This window comes from Epinephelus moara, chromosome 16 (genome assembly GCF_006386435.1).
Source record: "Epinephelus moara isolate mb chromosome 16, YSFRI_EMoa_1.0, whole genome shotgun sequence".
Taxonomy (NCBI): domain Eukaryota; kingdom Metazoa; phylum Chordata; class Actinopteri; order Perciformes; family Serranidae; genus Epinephelus; species Epinephelus moara.
This window is the reverse complement of record NC_065521.1, coordinates 40772454-40797239: the sequence shown is the minus strand read 5'-3', so window position 1 is coordinate 40797239 and position 24786 is coordinate 40772454. Positions and strand designations below refer to the sequence as shown.

At 38.3% G+C, this 24786-nt stretch overlaps 2 protein-coding genes across 2 annotated transcripts in view; one reads left to right on the top strand and one right to left on the bottom strand.

Moving 5' to 3' along the window:
• Positions 1–15628, bottom strand: part of LOC126403516 (ankyrin repeat domain-containing protein SOWAHB) — a 34666-nt gene extending 19038 nt beyond the window's left edge. The window contains exons 1-4 of the mRNA XM_050066243.1: positions 15351–15628; positions 8445–8506; positions 5375–5596; positions 4590–4688 (exon numbers count right to left, since the gene is read on the bottom strand). Coding sequence (XP_049922200.1) covers positions 4590–4688; positions 5375–5596; positions 8445–8506; positions 15351–15483 — 516 coding nt within the window. The 5' untranslated portion in view covers positions 15484–15628. The remainder of the gene's footprint in view (positions 1–4589; positions 4689–5374; positions 5597–8444; positions 8507–15350) is intronic.
• LOC126403491 (telomere zinc finger-associated protein-like) overlaps positions 1–24786 on the top strand; it is a 202092-nt gene that overhangs the window by 39740 nt on the left and 137566 nt on the right. The window lies entirely within an intron of this gene.

The window sequence follows — 24786 nt, the reverse complement described above, 5'->3', positions numbered from 1 at the left end:
GTTTGAATTGTGCCATGAATTTCACATATGTTGTTTGTGAATTTTTAATATATTTTTTCGTGCAAAGAAGGCTTCAATTTAGCGGGAAGAAGTTTGATACTGTTAGGTTTTGTGTGAGAGCGCTTTGTGGACTACAGCTCTTCGCTGCTCTCGACGCGTATGATATACCTCACTACTCGCACTCGGAACATGGCTGTGTCTCTGGTACACTTCACCGCCTTCTTCCAAGGAGAGGACAAAAGCCTTAAGTGTGGCGAAAACCACTACAAGTCTGGACATGTGGAAAGTTTCAGCTACGCCAGTGGGGAGATGTTCGGTGATCTGATGGCTCCGTAGATCGTGGCAGAAGACGCAGCAGCAGCACTGTGAGTTGAGAAGTGGAGGGAAAGTGTGATGACGTGACGTCACATAGGCGACATGTAGTCTTTCTAATTACGTTGTTTCCACAGCCTTTAACTGAAGATTTATACAATAAACTGTCAAACTCTTAACATGAAAAAATATTATTTAGACCCACACAAAACATTTGTGTAATCCAAGGCATTTAATGACTGGGACCAGAAAATAATAATTTTCTCTCCATTGACTCCCATTCATATTTTCCGAGCCTAGAGGTCCGATGGGGGTCTACCGAAAGGGGCGTGACTTATGAGCTCTATTGCCTCTGTTTTTGTTGTTGTTTCACATCTTACTTTAGTTGTTATCCATCTTTTTGTGGTTTTGTATCTCTTTGCGGTTGTTTTACCCCTTTTAATAGTGGTTTTGTGTCCCTTTGTATCTCTTTGTTGTCTTTTTATGTCTCTTTGTAGTAATATTGAGTCTCTTCCTGGTTGATAATTTGAGGGACATTTTGCAGATAAAGGCCAGGGGGCCCCTTACACTTTGGGCCCCAGGGCCTGTGATTGGTTGGCCCATTCAGTAAGCCATCCATGCATTTACTGCTAGCTCACCTAGCATCACTGAGCTAGCTCACGTTACAGCTCAGCTGAGAAGGACGGGATCTGAGGCTTCCCGAATCAGTGACATCTTTTAAATCTCTTTTTAAAACTTTTCTGTTATTTCAGCACACTGTTTGTTTTATATATGTCTTATCTGATTATTTTTTATTGTTTTTATCTTTTTATCTTTTGTTGTCATCAGTTATTGTTTTAATCTATTTTGTAGTACTCTCATTGTTTTATTTGTTGTACCTCAGTGCAATCTACAGGGCAATTAGTTGCCAACTCTGCTTCAGTGATGCTATTTTATCTTTGATGTTCTTTTCTAAAAATTGCCTCATTTTATTTTCTTGAATCTGGCATTGTTGTAAATCCAGAATCAACCTTATATACCACTTTGCAACTTTCTGAAAAGCACTTTATAAGTAAGGTTTATTATTCTTATAGTTTTTACATCCTGCACTGTCACAAGCACGAGCCTCACGTGCTTCCTTCTCCTTAGTGATACAGTTGGCAGGTGTAGTTCTGTACAAAGAAAATAGTTCCTATGTGAAACTGCTCACAACAAGGTCTGTTGATAATCTTGAGTAACCGGGTCATGATATCTGGAAAGACACATTGCTGTTGAGGTTTTCAAATGTATGTTTTTGGAGCTAAGAACCACAAGCTGAGTGACATCTTGTTCCATTATATTGGAGAGAAGGTGGACATCTCTACGGCTGATATCTCCAACACTCTGCAGCTCACACCAAAACAATCTAGACTGATAAACAGCACTACAAATGAGATGCAAAAAAAAGATTTGGGGGTGAACTGTCCCTTTTAACAAATATCTTTGGCATTTATGTATTTGGTTGAGCTCTAATTGAAGTTCAATGTAATTTAAGCTGACCACAGCTGCTCTTCTCTAAACTCAAAGGAACCAGAGTTTATCTGCTCCAAGAGTCGTCCTGCATTTGGAGCATGATATTATAGAGGACATCTCCAGGCATGATAGTAACCAGCAGACAGGCTTACACAGCCTCAGGTGTTGGGATTAAGAACAGTGTATGAAACCAGCCAGGTAGCTTCTGTAATGTGAAACAACTTTCAGCACTGTGTGTCCTAAACACAAAGTTCAATGGTGTGACTAATACCCTGAGCAAACACACTTAATCTGATTGCTGGTGCTATATTAACACACTTCAACATATTTCATCGGCCTATTGTGTTGGCCATCAAGGCGAGCCTCGTTTCTTTCTCTGGGATGAATCTCTTTAATGGGCACAAATGATTATTATCTTTCTAATGAGTTCCAACATGTTGCTGCTTAACATAATAACAGAGAGCTTCATTTAAATGCAGATTCTCCCCCAGCGTGTCCTCCTCCCACTCAGACTCTACACACTGTCAGGGACAAATCCAGGTAATTAACTCAGCACCACCTGGTGGGCGAAGGAGGAACCACTCGAGTGTAAGCACTGACCTGGACATTAAACTGTGTTAACCCTTTGAAACCTGAGCAAGTTGGCTTGATTTCTTTTAAAAACATGAGAGGAAGACAATGAGCTAGAAGAAATGACCAAAAAATTAGCAAGAAATTATTAAAAAGATCAAATGAAAAACAAGACAATTGGTATCAAAAATAAAATTTAAAAAAAATTAAAAATAAAATTAAAAACAAACATACAAGGAAATAACCTGTAAAGAGCATTTAAAAATTCTTCTTATTATATTATTATTAAAGTTCTGTTACATAATTTAAAATCTAATTATAATAAAAAATATATGTTTTTTCCCTAGCTTTTTTCCCTTTTTAAATAATTTTCTAAATATAATATTTATTTGCAATATGTGGGACATTTCTCACCAAGTTGCTCATTGCCTTTGTTCACATCTTTCTGAAAGAAATCGCACCAATTTCCTCAGAATTTAAAGGTTAAAATACTTGCAAACAGTGTCTGAGAGTAGGACAAGAAAAGTGATGTCGCTTCAGGTTTCAATGGGTAAACAATTAATTTTAAAAACTCACAAATTCTGTGTAAGTCCAAGTTGTGTCCTTCCTCTGAGCACGTACAGTGAAATTAAATTTAAAAATTTCAGAATTAGAAGACATTAATTATGACAACTTTTAAATTTAAATCGAAATGGTGCTGACAATGAGTGAGTTTATATTTATACAACTAGTTCACCATTTTAATACAGAAAACGTTTTAAATAAAAATAAAAAATTAAAACAGTGTTAATGGTGAAGTATATGGCTTCAGTAACAGTAAAAAAAATCTGTATTAGGCCTGAGATCTGACGTCTACATTTAAAAATGTAAAGATAAAATATTGTATCAGGCTAATTCAACACCTTTGTGTGGTACGTATTTTTTATATTTATCATATTTTCTGTAAATGTTCATTTTAATATTAGTCAGCACAGCTATCCTGTCTGATGGTCTCAACGGTGTTTCACAGCCTTTTAGGTAAAATTAAAAAAAATAAAATGATAAAGAAGATAATAAAATTCTAGTATTTATTACAGTAGATTGTTTGTTTGACGTTCCACCAGATTCCTGTCTGATAACCTCGAGCACCGCTCCATCGACATCATCATCACGTTCCAAATGTTTTTCTTCTGAAAGGATTTTAAAGTTGATGTTACTCAACACTATTAACTGAATGTTGTTACAATACTTTTTTCATATGAGACACAGATGTCCTAGAATTGTTTTTGTTTTGCCTTTTTGTCTCGGTAGCTTTGGTCAAGTTTGTATCCATACTCATATGACATGGAATTGCAGATGCTGGACATTTAAACCATACATTCATTCATTCCATTTAGCTTTCTATGACAGCTGTTTCTCCCTGCTTGCTAAGTCTCTAGGTTGGTGGAAGGTGCAGTTGTCTCATCGTAGCTTGTAATTTAGTAGTTATTGTGAGGATAAATACGCTTAAGATCAGCCTCAGTAATTTGCATTCCACTTGCATGTTTGTGTGTCCACATGTGGATATATTTGTTTTACCAAATAACAATTTCTTCTTCTTTTTTTTTTTTTAATTAACTGAGCTACTAGTCCGTCTTTCCAAGTGTTCCCTGGAGTACAAGGACCTTTTTTTTTAGGCCAACCTGCTGTCTCTATGTCTGCACTATGGCTGGACTATTACCGAGCACAAGTCTAACATCATTTAGACCTGTCTAGCTAAACTGGACTAGGGCTGCAACCTTCAGTTATTATCCTGATCGATATATCTGCCAATTATTTTGTCCAAATCCAATCACAACTGGATGTCCAAGGTGATGTCTTTCAACACTAATTTGTCCCAGAGCCAAAGATATTCTATTAACTATTATTAAAGGGTAACAAAATCAGAAATTAACATTGTGCTAAAGCTTTTTGTGGATAAACTGATCGACTTGTTGTTTCAGCTATAGTCTAAACCAGATATTGCTCCTGAGAAAGCGACAGAGAAGCATCACATGTTTGCCTCTTTCCAGCTTTGTTAGGCCAGAAAATAATTGATCTGATCTTACATCAGACTTAAATGCAATCGCTGGTACCATCAGTAACAGTAAGTGACAGTATGCAGAATTAACAGTAAGCAAGGGGGCAAAAAGCAACAGTGGGCACTCAGGTAACAGCCCAATATTCAGTCACTGCCTCTCAATCAGCCAAACTGTCACCTTTGACCCAGAGTCTTTGTCCAGCGCATCGTCCCCGTTGCTTTGAGCCGAGGGTTCCTGTGTTTGGATGGCAGGAGGCTGCAGTACAGCGTGCTGGTCCTACAGGAGCACAGACACAATGTGCCATAAACTCAGACTTTCTCTGATCCACGTCTGATCTGAGGCCAAACGTTCAGCTGTGTCAGTGCTGGCTGAGGATAACAAACAGCAATTTGCTTGCTCTGTTTTTTCCCTGCACCATCTGGGTGTGGATAAATGTTTGTTTTAGTGCCTGTTTGAACAATTCATGTGCTGGGACATTAAAACCAGCAGCATAAAATACATTTAATCCTTCAAATCTATGATTACACGCTCAAGTTTATTGCAGGAACAATATGTAAAAGTACTTCCAGAGGATTATTGTGCATTAACGGGCACACAGTGTTTATTTTCACAAGAGTTTAGTGCTGCGTCTATGCATTAGTTTTAAATGGTGCTGTCCTTTATGTAAAGACATAAGCCGTTTGACCTTCCCTTTAGTCTCATAGTGGCTTACTTATTCTGTTGCACAGTCTTCCTCTGTGTAAACCGTCATTAAATGCTGACACATGGTAGTACGGAGAAAAGGAAGTGGACACAAAGATGGCTCTGTTTAGAAATAAATGTGTCATTCACATGAAGACTAAACACTGCATGCTGGAGTGATAGCACAGCGAGTCGCATTGTAGCAGCCAGAGTTGTTGCTGAATCACACCGGCTCACAACACAGTTTGTTTTTATACACAGAGAGCTGACTTTAAATTCACCTCTGCAGCACCGTCTGGCTCTCCACATGACATCGGCTCATCCTGTTGTTCCTTCTGTTGAGGAGAAGTCGTCGAGGCGTCCGTCGTGTCCCACTGTGCAGTAGCCTGAGCTCTGGCAGGACTCGAACTTCTCTGTACGTCCCCGTCTATCCCGAGATGTTTGGTGTCTCGCTCATTCAGCATTTGCCTGTATTTCTTCTTGAGGACAAGATACTTCTCCCCCTGTGACAAAGACAGTCAGTTAGCACCGCTATTTACACCTGCACGTACACTCAGCAGCCACTTTATTAGGTACACCTTGCTAGTACCAGGTTGGACCCCTTTTGCCTTCAGACCTGCCTCAATTCTTGGCGTCATAGATTCAACAAGGTCCTGGAAACATTTTTGGTCCATATTGACATGATGACATCACACAGTTGCTGCCGATTTGTCGGCTGCACATCCATGATGTGAATCTCCCGTTCCACCACATCCCAAAGGTGCTCTATTGGATTGAGATCTGGTGACTGTGGAGGCCATTGGAGTACAGTGAACTCATTGTCATGTTCAAGAAACCAGTTTGAGATGATTTGAGCTTTGTGACATGGTGCGTTATCCTGCTGGAAGTAGCCATCAGAAGATGGGTACACTGTGGTCATAAAGGGATGGACACGGTCAGCAACAATACTCAGGTAGGCTGTGGTGTTTAAACGTCTGGCACCAACGACCATGCCATGTTCAAAGTCACTTAAAACGCCTTTCTTTCCCATTCTGATGCTCAGTTTGAACTTCAGCAGGTCGTCTTGACCATGTCTGCATGCCTAAATGCATTGAGTTTCCGCCTAATAAAGTGGTGGTGAGTGTATATTCCTGGGGGCCCTAGCAATGTTAAAATATGACATTAACTCAAACGGGTCTATGCAGCTTTTCTGCTTGAGTGTATGTACCCAGTGTGCATTCAGCAGCTTTATACATGAAGTAATAAGTTAACTAAGCATAAAAATAACAAGACAAAGGTGACCCATGTTTCCTGTGTGAAAGTCCTGTGCTTCGACCACATCTTACTTCCTCTGTGTCGCTCTTTACACTATGACACCTGACATTATGGCAGTACATTTCTACATTTTTTTTATCATAAATGCACCACTTCATGCTCAGAGAATATTTGAGATTTATTTACTCGTTATTTGACAAGGACATTGCTTCATATGTAAAATACATAGTAGATGAAATGCATACAGGTTTCTAACCATGGCTAATTTGCAATTAACAATGACTGTTATTTAAGTTTGTGGTCTGTGTGTGTTTGTTTCTATGTGTACATGTCTACACACGTGTGCATGCATATATATATGTGTGACCTTTGAGATTATTTTATAATGTAAAGCGCGTTACAAATAAAATTTATTATTATTATTATTATTATTATTGACCTGCACAATCAGTGTTCACAGGCTGCTTCATTTTAACCTCAGCTAGCCCTAGCCACGACCTCTTTGTCCAATCCTAACTGCTTCTGACCTTTATGCTTCAGCATGACGAGCACTAGCCAATCACCCCACGCATTGGGATCCACAGTAACGCATCATAGGGATGGGTGTAAATAGCCGAATAGCTGCAGTGTGCATGTTCACACCTGGATGTAACTAGACACTGTGTGTTTCTAAAGTCTCCCTCCACTCAGAAATGTGTTTTGCTTATTGTTGCTTCACTTGGACGTTTGACCGTCACTGTGCAGAATGATGTATGTGCAGTTTGACACGTTTCCACATGCATTTGCTGAAGGGGAAAAGTGTCCCTGTGCTCTCATGTACGAGTTTAAGATGTGTACAAGCATGTTTTTGTGATATTTTGGCTGTTTTGGAAGTCAGACTCTGTCGAATACACAGCTGATGTGGAAATTTGAAGCCTTCAGCACACAGATATGGACTTTTCAGCGAAGTAGGAGTCAACTTATGTCTTGTAGTTAAACTTTTAAATGGACAATATTTAGATCTGTGGATATTCTTAACGTTTTTTTTGTAATGGCAGGGAAGGAAGAGAATTTTAAAGAAGGTAATTTAACTTTTTATGTTACAAAATATACCAGACACGACTATTTTTTAACATAAAGATCACTATGGATCACTTGCACATAGACTCATATTAATTCATTTATTTTGGGGATGCACAATAATATCGGCACGCCATTGGTATCGACCGATATTGGCTTTAAAATGAAATATCAGAATCGGCCAACATGCTTTTACATATTTTGTATAATGAATAAATCATGATAAGAGTATGCACGCATAACATGATGTTAATTCCACTACAGAAGAGATTTGGTAATCATTAAAATTAGGTAGGAAAGAAAGTGGATTGATCGATATCGGTATCGGTTATCGGCCAAATGAGTTGTTACATATCAGCATATCAGATATTGGCAAAAAAGCCAATATTATGCATCCCTAATTAATTTTCCTACATATATATTCATACCTACTGACAGACTGTTTGACAGATACAATTAGACTATTGACAGACTGCACATATGTTCATTCCTACACTTCCTATACTTATTTTTTTATTCTTATCTCAGTTTGGCTCTGTACTCTTACTCTACCTGTACCTCTTTTGTGTTTCGTTCTCATTGCTGCTATGACACCTAAATTTCCCTCTGTGGATTAATACAGGTTTATTTTATCTCATCACATCTCTACTGCCATTTGAACCCAATTATTCAGGGATCAGGTCACAAGAGAGCTTAGTCACTCTGCACATAAACTGTGGCAGGACCAGTTTAAACCTTCAATGGAACAAGCGTCATTAATTTTGTCAACATGTGAAAAGAGATCATAAAAATAGTTTCAAGGAAAATGAAAACTGCAGCTGCAGTCCCCTGGGGGAAACCAGTGGGTACAAACAGTTCTGTAAAAACAGAAAAACAAAGATTCGAAACTGCTTGTTAAGTCATGATACCTCACTGGAACATTTATTAGCAGTGATATATGTGACTGTTCATGCCGCAGTGTTGACATATGAATACAGAATACATGGGGGCGGAGCCTTTTTCCACAAATGGTAAAAAATATTTGAATAGTTTACTCACATTCTCTGACTTCACCACAGCGATTCGGTCGATGATGAGCTTGAATTCCTCTCTGTATTTAGCTGCAGGGGAAAAACATTTGATGTGAAAAACTGAGGACTAAATATAGCTCCTAATTTCTCTCATTCAGTAAAACACAAGTGGTTCCAGCATCCAGAAATGTCAAATGAGGGCACAAATAAATCGCACAAACTCAGCTTAATGGTTTTTGTTTGGGTGACAGAAATTTTATGTGGGAATAAAATGAGCTTCAGTTGAGTTTGATTTAATATCCACACATTAAAGGATCAGTTTAGGTTTTTAAAGTGGGGTTTTATGGGGTACTTATCCATAGTGAGTGTATTACATAGAGAAGATGTCGGTCAGCACGTTCCCAGTTTGGAGAAGCAGGCTGGAGTCCCACATGGAAGCTTAGCAGTGCACTGCTGTGGACAAGGGCTGCAACAAAACCTATTTAACTCACCTAAAAAAATCAATAACAGTTTAAGTTTATGCTATGTTGAGAGTTTTTTCACCACTTTACCTTTCTGTCAGACAGCCCGTTTCAATGGGGAAGATACTAATGCCTTAAGCTCTCCATCTATGCTCTCCATCTTTTTAAGACCCGTTCAAGACACCTTTTAACCAAATTTAGGACAGATTTTTGGACAAATCATGCTCTACTTATTTAAGGATCGCAGGTAAGCATTGCAGGCAAGTCGTATATGTGGTCTTGTGCAGAGGTAAGTGTTATGTAGGAATACGGTTATTAGAGTGAGTTAAGTCAATCTACATTTTGCTAACAGGTAATTGCAAGTATGAAGTAAAATTACAGTATTATATTTTTTGTAATGATTTGTAACATTAGAATGTAGATTTTAACATAGACATGCTTCACTCATTTACACAAAAAAGAAATTAAAAAATGGATAAATGAAATTAGATAAAATGTTTGTCTTAGTTAAGACATCACAGATTCAAATTTAAGACCATTTAATGACTTTTAAGGCCTTATTGTTTTAACACTGAATCCAAGACATTAAGATTTTTTAAGGACCTGTAGACAGTTTGTAAAGCCACCAGACTCCATTGACAAAAACAGTCATTCTAGCTCATTGGGAGCTGCTGGTCTACTGCTACCTCTATCAGTTAGATAGTTCATGTTACTGTTTGGTGAATCCAAACTTACTCTTTTCAGTGCCGAAGTCACACAAAAACTCAGACAAATCAAGAGTTAAAGGCAGCAGCAGACCTGCAGCTCCTGTGTTCAGTGATGATAAAACACCATTTTTCTCAATGGAATCTGGCTTTACAGAGAGCAATATAATAGCTTCTGACAGCACAATAGGGTGGTAAAAATATTCTCAATATAGCATACAATATTTTTAACACTTTACCATGCCGTCAGACAGTGATTTCCAACTGAAAAAAGGAAGCCATTTTATTGTCCTCTTTAAAGCCAGACTCCATTGAGAAAAACAGTGATTTAACATTGCTGAACACAGGAGCTGCTGGTCTGCCGCTGCCTTAAACTATTGATTTGTTTGTTTTATTGTGTGACTTCGGCATTGAAAGGAGTTAGTTTGGATACACCAAAATCACACAGTAACACAAGGTACCTAACTGATCGAGGCAGCAGTAGACCAGCAGCTCCAGTGTTCAGCGAGCTAAAATTACTGTTTCTGTCAATGGAGTCTGGTGGATTTGATGAGAGCATAGATGGGAAACTGAGGACATTAATATCTTCTCTGTTGAAACAGGCTGTTTGAATGAAAAGTAAAGTAAAGCAGTGACACTTAAACTGATAATGATTTTTCCAGGTTTCTAAAATACATGTTGTTGCTGTCCCCTTCCACGTCAGACTCCTGCCTGTTTCTTCTGGGGCGTGCCAACTGACTACTGTATGTACTGTCTATAGATAAGTACCACATACAGCCCCACTTCAAAACATCTGAACTGTCCCTTTAAGTATTTCCAGAAAGAGATACAGCTATAATGTAATGGTGTCTGTTTACAATTGATGTGTGGTTTGTGAGCTTCAGTCTGCAGGATGAGTTGCTGATTTATGTTTTGAGGCGGTAAGAGGAAGGAGGACTGCTCCTTCCTGCAGTATACGTCTAGCTGACTAAGCTACTGTAGACGCAGCTCACATTGCAAACTATCAGTTGCGTCACTGACAAGATAGAGAGGAAAGATGTTCCCCTCCAGCAAAGATCCAAACAGATCACAGTGCATTCCCAAAGGCAACATCCTGAGTCACTGAGTAAATCTTTCCTGTGGGAACCAAACAAACTACAGCTGACAAGCTGATAGACCTCATCAGATAAAGCTATTCTCCTTTGTTTACAGCAGTGAGCAGATGTGTACAGACTGTGTGATTAAGAGCAGCCAGGTCGGCTACACGAGCGAGGAATTTTTCCAGGCGCAGATATTCCATTCATGCTTAGGTGTATATGGGCATGCAGCTCTGGACAATTGAAGTGTTTCCTTTTCCTGCTGTGGACGGAAAGACCATTCGTAATGAGATAGTTGCACCGCTCAACAACAACAGGAAATCCAAAGGAAGCAGCCACTTACATCTGTCTCAACAAAAGAATTCCTTGCTCACCAAAGTGAGTAACACAGTTAACATGCTAGTTATTTATTAGCCAGAGGTCTGCACAAACAAGCACCTCACGCAAACGCGCACATGTGCACGCACCCCCTCCCCCTGCACCGCCACATTTCCCACCATGCCCCAGTTTTCCGATGTGATGAAAAAGCAACCCCATTAGAGGTCTACATCCAGCCATGCATGTGGACTTAATTATGATTAAAACACTATCATCACAATTACGACATGGAAATCTGCAACCACATGCTATGACAGACTTCAAACGTCTGGGAAGCACTTTTCTAATTGGACAGACATGTCAGATGGCAGAGTATCAAGGCAGCTCTCTAAACCTCTGTCAACAACTGCAGTGCTGACATAGCATCTGGACAGAACATGCTGGCAGCAGCAATACAAGGTCACTCTGGATAATCATTTAGGGAGGTTAAAATATGTTTGTGTGTCAGGCAGTGCCAAAGGGAGAGGACACTGTTAAATGATAGATAATGGATCATTACAAGCTCGTTATTTGTCTTATGAGGTGAAAATGTTTTGCAATCAAACTGCAGATATTCTGTCCTCAGTCAGCGATATGTGGTTTATTTTAAGAGGATCCTTGAGACATGATTTTAGGTATACCTAGCTTAAACTAATACAAGCTAATACAATAGAGTGCCCCAGGGATGTCGTTTTTCTGTAGGCGGACGCAGGGGTTAGCATCACCCCAATTCCCTCATCAAAAAGCCAATGGCTTTTTTTACATTGGATTTTGGATTATTGCATTATTGCATTATCTTCACAAATGAACACCACTTTTATGATTTCTGCAGCTAACGTTAGGTCACATGACTTCAACGTCACCACCACAACAAGACTGTAAAGCCGTGTTCGCCGCAGGTTGGCATGATGAGGTTCTGTTGTTTCATTTAGCCACTTGCTAGCAACCGCCTTTTTAAAGATGCATAGAAGCTTCAAAGATCAGGAGCGGGGTATTTACTGACATATTTATGTCGTAGAACAAAATGTGAACATTTCTTAAGCTTGTGTTAATCACAAACCTTAACTCAGGCATCTAACCAAAAACAGTCAAAAAACCATTGACTTTGAGACAAGGGAACCGGAAGTGCTAATATGCTAACTCATATCTGCATTTTAGAAGTCATTCCTGGGGCCCCGCAATAAATCCTGTCTATCCCTCTGGACTGTGTAACCTTTAAAGCAATAAATAACACAGAATTCCTGGTACAAATTTTAAAAAGTTGAATTTATAAGGAGTAAATTGCAGTACTGCTGAGCTAATACATGCTGCTATAGCCTTACCTGGCCTGGTGTGACCAATAGCTTCTGGTGGCTAACATTAGCTAATGTTAGCTAACTTTAGCTACTCCTGGTTTAGGTCCAAGTGTTTACTTTTGATTTATTTTTGTGTTAAATCATTAAAATGGTTATGTGTGACATTCAAATATGTGAAAAGAAGAGAAAAGTTAGCAAACTTGGCCATCAAAATCACTCAGTTAGCCTACACAGCAATATCAAGGTAACCTAGGCTATCTAAAATCTGCTAGCATTAGCTCTGCAAATAACTGTTATTTATATAATTGATTTTTCTGGTTTCTGGTTTATTATTTGGTGTATAAAACATCAGAAAATGGTGAATAGTAATAATAGACTCCAAGGGGACATTTAAAATGTCTTGTCTGGTCTGACTCACAGTCCAAACCCAAAATATTCTGTAATGTAAGAACAAGTAAAAGCAGTGGGATAACCTGTAGCTATCAAACATGTTGGCTTTTTTGCTTGAAAACTTGTTAGCAACTTCCTTTTTTCAGATGCATGAAGTCTTCAGGTTTTACCCGCATATTTTATGTTGTAGAACAGAACATGACTCTTCAGCTTGTGTTAACCACAGACCCTATTTCAGGCATCTAAGAGATTCAAAAAAACCATTAGACTTCAAACGACAGAACAAGAATGTGTTATGTCTTCTTTTAAAAGTTATATGGTGCAGATTTAAGGTGGAGCTCATAGTAATTATTTGAGGCATTGGTGGAAAGTACTTTTACTCAAGTAGCCTACTGTAAGTGGAATTTTGACATAGGCCTACTTGTGCTGTACTCGATTATTTCCATTTTCTGCTACTTTATACTCTGTATCCACAATATTATTTGGGAACTTTAGTTTGCCTACTTTTTAAATACAAAAAACCCACATGATGTATGATATGACACAGTAGGCTACTAATCTACACAGTTGTTTACAAAGTACATCAAACTGGCTCCACATTGACAAACTACAACATTATAATTCTCTTACATCTGCGTTACAATCTTATAATCTGCGTAATAATTTAGAGGGAAAGGCGCCAGGCTGTAGACGTATGTCGCACATTTTAGTTGACGAAATGTTTAGTTTTTTTTTTTTAGTTTGGTGTATCCACCTTATTCCTAGCCCCCATGATACCTTGCATGAATTATGGGTGCAACTTCCGGCGCTGAACTGAAACTAGCGATTTCCAGTGGTAACGGTTTGTTTACAGTACTCTACTGTTATAGCTCAAACTGGATTATGTGATCATACCTCTGCCATCTCTGACAGCCATCTCAAAGCATTGTTATTTTTTTTCTTTTTAACTGAGCATGCTAGCAGTTAGCTCGCATTGCTCCGTTAAAATGCTGTTAACTTTAACATGGCCCGAGCTAGCTCATGGTAAACGTCTGCTCCTTCTAAAGATGATTTATGATTTCTACTGATTTATTAAAAGATACTAACACATCCGGCAAACATTTAACATAATTCAGTATTAACTGTAGCTCCATGTAAAGTGAATAAATGTGACGTTTCCCAGCTAATCCCTGCGATTGTCTGCGTTAACGTTTTTTTAACTTCTGATTTATTAAAAACTGTTATGAGTGAAACATGAAGCTGAATTTAGCAGCAGACTTCAATAAAGTAGTGGTAAAAGAAATAACTTTTGGCATTAATTTTTTTATACAATATAAAGGAAGTGCGGTAAATTAGTAAGACATTCTCAGCCCTAATGACTAAATACATATATCAAGGTATTTGCTAATGTAGGTTGAGAATGAAGTCAGATGGGGAAAGACAGGGATATCATGTACTGACGTTGAGTGACGGACCTGTCAGTCAGAATGTGTCATTCTCTGATTTAATACTTTTTCGCTATGTCTCGTCAAACTCTTGTGGTTTTATTTCTCATATCAATGGTAACCATGGCAACAGGAACAATCCCTTTTTGTTCTGGTTACATGTTCAACACACAGTTGCTGAAGACAAAAATGTAGCTCAGACTGGTTGTTTGTCGTCACAGACATTAGGAAATTAGGTGACTATTTGTTAAAAGGTAAATAAGTATTTGCTAAACTGAAGGCAAATTACTTTGGAAAAGAACCAGCGTTGGCGGTTAGCCACCGAGAGTAGCCACTGGGACTAACCACAGACAGTCTATGAGACTAACTAGCTTACTGCTACTTCCACTATCTCTCAGGAAGTTGTGCCCATAATCATTTCGACAGTAGTGCCCTCAGGAATAAGGTGGATAGGCTGCACACTTGTACAACTGAAGCATGTAAGAATCACTTTAGACATACAACAATGGTATAGGATCTTTAAAATATTAAAAAAAAAAGAAGTGTCAATGGAAGAAGCTCCATGTGGCTCCATAGCATAACTAGGTGTACACACGTAACTCCACTCCTGCAACATTTATCTCCAGCAGCCAGATATGAGAGGAATTTTGGTGTAAGCAATGATTCAGACCAGTTGCGTAAGTATATCTGTACAGTAAGTGGGTGGAGAGGAACAGCACAGACCCACACAGCAAATACAGTATGACTGAGATAATCTCTACTATGGTGGAGAATAGTGAATATATTATTATTCCTCATGTTGCTGAGGGGCCACAGTTGTGTCTGAGGAGCCACAGGGCCTCCATGTGACCCTGCATGGTGACATGTATCACAGTGATGGTTCTGTGTTCAGTTACCAGGCAGCTCCAACTGGCCTGAGGGAGGAAATGACACAATTCCTGCTGAAACTGTAGATCTTTGAGGGGCTTTTAATGCAAACCAGATGTCTGCTCTACAACACAGGAACAATGGAAGCTGTTGGTTAAAGCAGACTGATGAATGTTGCTTTTATGAAAATGAATTATGTTAGTCTAAATATGATAACTGGGGTGAATTGATATTTGTGCCATCTCTCAGTACCGATGCAGCGCGACCACACACACACACACACATACACACACATTTCCCCATTTTTCCGGTTAATATTTTCATCGATGTGAAACCATGAGGCAACGACTCGCTACTTACCACGTAACTGCAAGTCACTGTGGCCAATAAAGGGCTTAAATGTCTTGAGTATATCTGCATTTTTGACTCTGCCTGAGCTGCCTCCGGTGGAGTAGAAATAATCCAGCAGCGACTCTTCACTCACATCACTCATCTCTGCTGTCTGTCTGTCTGTATCCGCTGTCTGTCTCTCTGTCTGTCTGTAGACCTGGACCAGCCTCTGCTTTAAAGATGGGTTCACTTCTCTGGGTGTTTTTCACTCAGCCATGATGCAGTCCTCTTTGGGCTAATTTGTTGTAGTAAACTTCACTCCACCCAGACGAGCTGACCGCTGCTGCGCCTCCTCCTGTTAACCCTTTAAAAGCACCAGCATCTTAGTTTTTCCACACTGTCTCTGCATTAAACCGGAGCTGCTGTAATCTTAGTTTTTTCCACTTTCTTTTACTATTTATTGCATTTACTAAAATGCACGAGGCCATATTTAAAGCGTGTCTGCGTTATACTCAATATTTAAAGTGACCGTGAACGTCTCATATTCTAATAGTGCTCCTAAATAGCAGTTATATGGTGTAATGCCTTGTTATATAGCCTAGCTTTCTGTCCAAAATATATCCAATGGAGGAAGAAGTACTCAAATATTTTACTTGAGTAAAAGTAGCTATAGTAGCATTAATAATAACAACAACAAAAGTAAAGGTAGGCCTACCATACTTGAGGTACCAAAAATAAAGGTACTCTTTGTGCAAAATAGCCCATTACAGAAAAATCCATAGATCTACTGTATGACTGGTTTATAATATGTGAAGCATTAATGTGTTCATTTTAATGTTGTAATAGGTAGATGTGTTTTTACTTTATATACTGCTGGATAGCTTGTTAGTTTCACCATGATCAACAAATTATCACAGTGTTATTTATTCATGATTATACATTATAATTTGTTTGTTGATTTATTTTTATTATTATTAATCTGAATTTGCAAAGTAACTGAAGTTAAACTAACTAAAGTACCACATTTGCCTCTGAATTGTTCAGGAGTAGAAGTGTAAAGTGCATTCAATGGAAATACTGAGCACTTGAGTAAACGTACTTAGTGACGTAATTTCTCCTTTAAACCAATCATTTTTAACAGAGGGTACTGATGGCGGTCATTTACTGTGGTAGGGAAGGTAATTGTTAATCAGGTTTTGGGACGCTCACTAGTTCACCTGGTTGAGCAGGCGCCCCTTGTATGAAGGTTGTGTCCTTGCTGCAGTGGCCGTGGGTTCAATTCCAAGCCATCGCCCTTTGCTGCAAGTCAACCCCCCTCTCTAATCAAAAAATGGCAAAGAAAAAAACAAATTTATCTTTAGAAAATGAAGATGTTCAGGTTTTAATGTGGGAGAAACATATTTGGTGTGACAAACCTGACAGATTGGAGGTGCTCCTACATCGTGCAAACTTACTCTTTCCTAGCAGATTATTTGTAACACAAAGCAGCAACTTTGAAATCTAAATAATCGTTGAAGTCATTTTGAAGCAAAAATGGCCACAACTTAACAGTTTCATCATCTCATACAGGGCCATAATCACCTATTTAACTTTCAGGGCGACCATTTTCAATCCTTATGTTCTGCTACTGACCATTTAGAGTATTTTTAAACAAAAAACTTCAGCGTTTCTCAAAGTTTTATGACTGAGTGCCATTTTAGGGAGCCAGCATATTTGATTGAGGGCCTCACAGAAAAATGCACACACTGTGGCTTTTTTATGAGATTTTAAATGGCATACTAACACTTTACAGAAACCACTGACAGTAAAACTCATATTTCATTCTAGTTTTCCGCTTTTTAATACATTACAAAATGGTAAAATAAAGAGACAGAACAGTGTTTGTCATTTTTTTGTACCCACCCACAGTAGTCGAGCAACAGCTTACCCTAGGGGACGACTACGGAGGGACATTTTAAGCATGCCCCTCCTCCCTATTATATATTTTATTTACATTTTTATGACTGCCTAGCTCTCAAATGTGAATATTTTCTGTTTTGTGTTTTGTCAGCTGAATGTCTTTGGGTTTTGTACTGTTCAGATTAGACGAGACATTTAAACATATTATCTTAGAGCCTATCACTGACATTAAATAGACCAAACTAGGGTTGCAACGGTATGAGATTTTCATGGTACGATAACTGTCTCAGAAAATATCACAGTGTCACAATGTTATAGAATTATTATTATTATTAGTAGTATCAATCAGAATGACCATTAAAGGAATGAAAACAGAAATGTTATTTTGGGTTAACCCTTTCAAACCCGGAGCAACATCGCTTTTCTTGTGTAGTATTTAAACCTTTGATCCCTGAACTAATTGGTGTGATTTCTTCCATAAACATGGACAACTAGGTAAAAAATGTTGCACAAATTGCAAAAAATTAAGACATTCAGAAAATTATACTTAAATAAACTAGGGGAAAAGAAGAAAGCTAGGGAATAACTATTTATAATCAATATTATTACATTTCAAATTAATTTACAGAATATTTCTAAAAATTTTAAGCAGTTTTTCCAGGTGATTTCCTTGTTTGTTTGTTTTTAACTTTCTTTCTTTCTTTTTTACTAATTTTCTTGTTTTTAATCTTCTCTTTTCACTAATTTCTTGCAATTTTTTGGGTCATTTATTTCCGGCTTTGTTGCTCATTGCCCTCTCCCCATATTTTTTTTAAAGAAATCAGGTTTCAAGGGTTGAACAAACGTTTTATTACTATAATGAAAACTTGAAACCATTTTTAAATGGAAGTATATGTAAAAAGTCCCCCTTTTGAAAAGAGCTTAGATAAAGGTGAGATTCTCCGTCTGGTTGCATGTTTTTTTCAATACTGTAGATAAGCAAATGTACACGGTATAATAATTGTCATTTTCATATCACGATATACCTTAAAACCAGTATACTGCTGCAACCCTGGACCATGTAACTGACTAATTGAGAAAATAATGAGTAGATTACTTCATAATGAAACTAATTGTTTGCTGCAGCCCTATAGAGTTAGGTCTTCTGTGTAGCTTGCGGCCACTGAGACAGAGGCTTAGTAATCATGATAATTGTTATCATATGAAACAGTGGCATCTGATTAAAACCTTCACTTTAACTGGACTTTATCGCATCCATCATTTGTCTCACAGCTAGAAGCATTTGTTCCAAGCTCCCTTTGGTATGTTTGGTTGGCTAAACTGCAGTAATTCAGTGCAGGGTTTGGCACGCGACCCCATTTTAAGGTCTTTTTTTTTAGTTTTAGGAGCCAGGACTTGATGTTTAGATCTAATTGCAGTTACCACAATGAAGCCAAGTAAGAATCAAACTTGTGAAACTTGTGAAGTGAAAGTTGTTGTTGGTCAAACTGCAGATATTCATCTTTGCATGTTGCATTTGGACCACAGCCCCACTCCCACTGCCCCGCCCGCTGTGCACACCAGTGATAATGGTGGAGGGCCAGTCAGTTCAGGTATTAGACACACGACACATTGTCAGATTAATTGTGCGATTGTTCTGTAAATATTAAATGTGCGGGACTTACACGTTAATCCCTCTGTCCTCCTCTGGTATAGCTTCTCTTTGAGCGAGTCTCCATTTAATTTAGAAATGGGTGATTTGTATTTCGTGTTTTAGGCCGCTGCTCTAAGAAGACAATATTGTAATTACAGTAAGCTTCTTATACGCTGATACAATTATTGAGGTGAGGAGTTTATATTGTTGTGTGAAAGTGGGACCTTATGCTCTTTCAATTTGGAAAACAAAACAACTTTTCCCAGGATAAAGACATTTGATCCTCGAGCATATGCCGCGTCTTTGTGGAATGAATTTATGCCAGAGAGCAGCTGGCAATACATTATCACCTTGATACCACTGTCAGGGGGGAAACAGGGGGAGCGTCAGCCCTGAGCAGGAGTGCTCAGATATTTTACTGAAGTGAAAGTCAATATAAAAATATACAAATTCTCCATTGCAAGTGAAAGTCCTGTGTGTTAAAGCCTTCTTTGATCTTCTTTGATATATTATCAGCTAATCTGACCAAAGGTATGAAAAGTTAAAGTATTCATTTTGAAGAAAATTACAGATTATGACATATATATTACATTTTTAGATTGTTAATACTGATGCAACAGGAGCAGTTTACTATTGTAGTTAATCAAAGTGGAGCTACTTTATTTATTCATTTATTTTAGATACAGCTAGGTAGTTTAGTCCAGTGGTTTCCAACCTAAGGGTCGGGCCCCTCCGAAGGCTCACAAGATAAATCTGGCAGGTCGAGAGAAGATAAATGTGGCAGGGATATTCTACAGTCTTTGCTTTTTTTCGTGCAACATTGGACACTTTTACCTCTTTGGGCCTCGGACAGTTATTCAAATCAAACCATGGGAGAAGTTTAAAGGAGATATCTTTTTCTTGGGGGAACTGCTGACAACTGTTGGACTTCTGAAACGTGAAAAAGACAGCTTTTTTCAAAAGCCAATAAGCTTCTGTAAATTATGTTGCATTTTGTCAGCACATAATGTTTCTTCTGCATTAAATCGTAACCTGAAAAGACTAATTTCATTACATCTGGCAAATAAATGTATTGGACAGGGGTGTAACTATAGACAGGGCAGGCAGTGCAATTGCACTGGGGCCCCTCAGGTGGAGGGGCCCATTGAGGGAGCAGGCCCTTGCAAGTGACTCAGATTGCCACTATGGAAATATACCTATTTTCAAAGATAAATAATAGATAAAAGAGAATAATATCAATTTCAAAAATGGTGCCATTTGCTATATATGTCCACAAAAAGGCAAACCCATCTGTGTCATGGTTTACTTTTTTAATTTTTCAAATAGTATGTAGCTATCTAAAACAAAATGATATGCGTTCTCTATATGAGCTATGAAATCTACTAATATACTTTAAAATTAAATTATTAATTTTTTTATATATATATTTTTGTCAGATATGCAGTGATGATTGCTGGGTAATATGTATGTTGATGCTGTCCAATGTCAAGTCTCTATTTGTGTCAAGACAATACATGCACTATAGCGTTCACTAGGACCCATAATAATAGTGTGCACTGGGGCCCGTCATGACTTCCTTACGCCACTGATATTGGAGTAAAAAGTAGAATATTTCCCTCTGAAATCTCGTGGAGTTGAAGTATAAGGCATCATAAGATGGAAATACTTAAGTAAAGTACTAGTGCCTGAAAATCCCACTTCATTACAATACTTAAGTCAATGTATTCAGTTACTTTCCACCACTGAACGATACAGCACAGTAACTTGAAGTGGTGCTTTGAACTGAGTAAACCTTTTATAGCCATTCACAGAGCAACACCAGTGAAAAGGCCTATATTGTATTACCTTATAGCAGATGTATCATATTGGCGTATGTGTTGGCTGATGTGTAACAAGAAATTGCAGTGCAGAAATGCCAAATTTGGTTTAAGGTCAGTTGATGTAACTGTATAATGTCCCGCTCAGTATTTGTTATTACTCATAATCACAGTTCTTATAGAAAAGAAATCTTTGGGATCCATATCAAGAGTGTTCATTTATGTTTTATGTTTTAAAAATACATGTATTTGGTTCTTGAAGCCACAATATGAATTAAAGATTTAAAGCACCTGTTCACTCCAAAATCAAAAAACCATAGCCTATGTTTTCCTCTTACCTGTAGTGCTGTTTATCAGTCTAGATTGTTTTGGTGTGAGTTGCTGAGTGTTGGAGATATCAGTCGTAGAGATGTCTGCCTTCTCTCTAATATCATAGTACTAGATGGCACTCAGCTTGTGGTGCTCAAAGCACCAAAATGCATTTAAAAAAAACTCAACAGCAATGTCTCTTTGCAGAAATCATGACCTGGTTAGTCAAGATAATCCACAGACCTTGTTGTGAGAAGTTTCATGTAGGAACTATTTTCTTTCTACCAAACTACACCCACCAACAGCATCACTGCGCAGAAGGAGCTGTGCATCTACTGCTAGCTCACCTAGCACCACAGAGCTAGCTAACGTTACAGCTCAGCCGAGGAGGACGCCATTGATGTTTACATCTGGTGCTGTCATGAGCACGAGCCTTACATCCATGAGTAGATGCACACTTCCTTCTGCGCGGTGATACGGTTGCCTGGTGTAGTTTGGTAGAAAGAAAACAGTTCCTACATGAAACTGCTCTCTCTCTTGTTTTGAGTATCTGGGTTATGACTTCTGGAAAGAGACGTTGCTGCTGAGTTTAACCAACTTTATGACTAATTAAGTTATTTTAGGATAAACTGTCCTTTGAACGTAGAGATTTAAAAGAGGATACTGGGTTAAAAAAAAGGTGAGATTTAAAGTGTGAATTACTTGAAAAATGTGTTCACTAATCAGAAACCTGGTGCAGTGTATTTTTAACCTTGTGGGAACACTAGGAACACATCACTGTGTTGCACAAGTTTTAGGATGTATTTCTCTGGAGCTACTGGAGCTAAATGTTTTCAGGGATCCATGACAGCAGAGAAAGGCCAGATGTTCTTGTGCACCATGTGAAGGTCAAAGCCACCAGTCTAATGTCAGTACGTGGTACTGATCGAGGGCAGATGTTCACAGGGTTATCCATTCCATATGGCTGCCACTCGTCCACGGGCCTTTTCACAGCACAGCTCTTGTAAACACGCTTTAGTTCGCTGTTGTCTCTTCTCTGCCCCTGTAAAACATGTCCTAAATCCAATCACCTCGTCCCTCTAAAGGGGATGATGTTGATGAATGGGAATGTGTAGTGGTTGTAGTGACCTATAAGCCCCTACTGAGATTACAGGCAGGCAACCAGCCAGCCAGCCAGCCAGCCAGCCAGCCAGGCCTGGCCGGGGCACCAGGAAACAGCTAGAGCTTAAAGAGGGATTGTTTAGATAGACAATGGTGTCTACCTGGTTTTAATCCCCGCTCAAAAAGAGTACAGGGGATTGGCAGAGTTTAATAAATGAAAGTGCTCCTATAATCAGGATTTGCCAAAGTGCCCCTTTGTGTTAATCGGACATTTTTTACAGCATGGTTTTTGACATCTGCCACAGCAGGTGGTGTTAACCCCATCTCCACCCAGATGCATGCAGTGTACGTTTGCACCAGACGCCATGCAGAGAAGTGCACAGAACACGTACGTAAACAGAAAGAGTACGCAAAGTGTCTGTTTCTCAACAGAATTTTTTTGGAAGCCAGGATTCAGGACTTGAACATAGCTTGTTTTTTTGCAGCAGAGATGCACCTGCTCTGCCTCAACATAATTACATCACATACCTGTAAATAATCTATGGGATGCTGTCGTCGTGCAGCCATCATGCGGCCACAGCCGACTGCGGCACAACCTCATTACTTACTTATAAAGGCTAATAGAACAGGGATGTGTAATTACTTCATTGCTAAAAAATAAAGCTGCATTTTAATGATTAAAGTCCAGCGTATCAGCGGTAAAGCATAATAAAATTGTTTTAAAATCGAGGATTACAACCGTAAATCCCGACGGGCCAGATGTGAGAGCGGGAGGGGCGGCTGCATTCTGGGACCAGATTAAACAGAAAATCCCACAGGACCGCACTGTCTTTTCTCTGCAGCTTAGGGGCTTGTGTGGACTCAACATGCTGTAATCCACCGATTAGCTGATATAATCACCTGTAAATACACCTTGGCCATGATGTTACTGCAAGGCCATCAGGCCCAGCTCTGCCCCTGCGTCACATCCCACATGGGTGTCGGACACTTTGTTATGGAGACGATTCAGATTTGAACTTTCTGGGAACCGCAGGCAGACGCTCAGACCAGACAGACAGCTGGACAAGATATGTGATCTGACTGAGTTCCCAGAAACTAAACTGAACGGATAAATGCTGTTAAACTCCAAGTGACCCTAAATACTTCTACCATAAGTGTTTTGAAACATCACTTTGGTGACACGTACGTTTACTCAAGTACTGTACAATGTGAAAGAACTTGTTTTACTGGAGTATTACCATTTTCTGCTACTTTGTACCTCTGGTCCTCTGTAATTTAGAGGCAAATGTACATTTATTTGATCGCTTGAATGAATTTGCAAATTTGATAATACAAAATTTAGTCAATCAAAAACTTTTAATGTATTTTTTATTGTTAATAAGATAAAACTTTGTTGATCCATTGGGGAAGTTCACAAGCTAGCCACCTGTATATATAAATGCATCATTAATTGTAGTGCAGTAATATATTGTGCATTATACCTTATAATATGCTAAATTATTACTTTAAAATTACTTTTTAAAGCATACTATACTATGACATATTTTCTATTTTTCAAGGCATACTATACTATGACTTTTTTTCCAGACTTTTTTTTTGGCATACTATACTATGACCTTGTTTCTGACTTTTTTTGGAATACGATAGTATGACTTTTTTCTACTTTGTTTGACTTACGATGACTTTTCTGCATACTATACCAGACATACATACTGGATCATAACTATTTTTCTGACTATTTTCTTGGGATACTATACTAAGACTTTTTCTGACTTTTTTGGCATACTATGCTATGACTTTTTTGGCATACTGTACTGTAACTGTTTTTCAGACTATTTTTGACATACTATACTATTACGTTTTTGTATAATTTTGGCCGACATACTATACTATGACTGTTTTTTGATAATTTTGGACGACATACTATACTATTACGTTTTTTCATGATTTTGGACATCATACTATACTATGACTTTTCTTCATGATTTGAGACGAGAAACTCTACTATGATACTTTTTCATAGTTTTGGACGACATACTACACTATGACGTTTTTTTCATGATTTTGGACGACATACTATACTATGACGTTTTTTCATAATTTTGGACGACACACTATACTATGACGTTATACTATGACTTTTTTCATAATTTTAGACGACATACTGTACTATGACATTTTTTCATGGTTTTGGACATCATATTATACTACAACATTTTGTCGTGATTGTGGACCACATATTATACGATGACGTTTTTTCATTATTTTGGACGACATACTATACTATGACATTTTTTCATGATTTTGGACGACCTGCTGTACTGTGATGTTTTGTCATGATTTCGAAAGTCATACAATACTATGACTTTTTTCCATGATTTTGGACGACATACTATACTATGACATTTTTTCATGATTTTGGACGATATACTATTACATTTTTTCATGATTTTGGATGACATGCTATGACTTTTGTCATGATTTTGGACAACATACTATACTATGACGTTTTGTCATGATTTCGGAAGGCATACAATACTATGACTTTTTTTTTTGTCATGATTTCGGAAGGCATACAATACTATGACTTTTTTTCGTGATTTGGACGACATGCTATAGTATGACTTTTTGTCATGATTTTGGACGACATGCTATACTATGACTTTTTTTCAGGATTTTGGACGACATGCTATACTATGACTTTTTT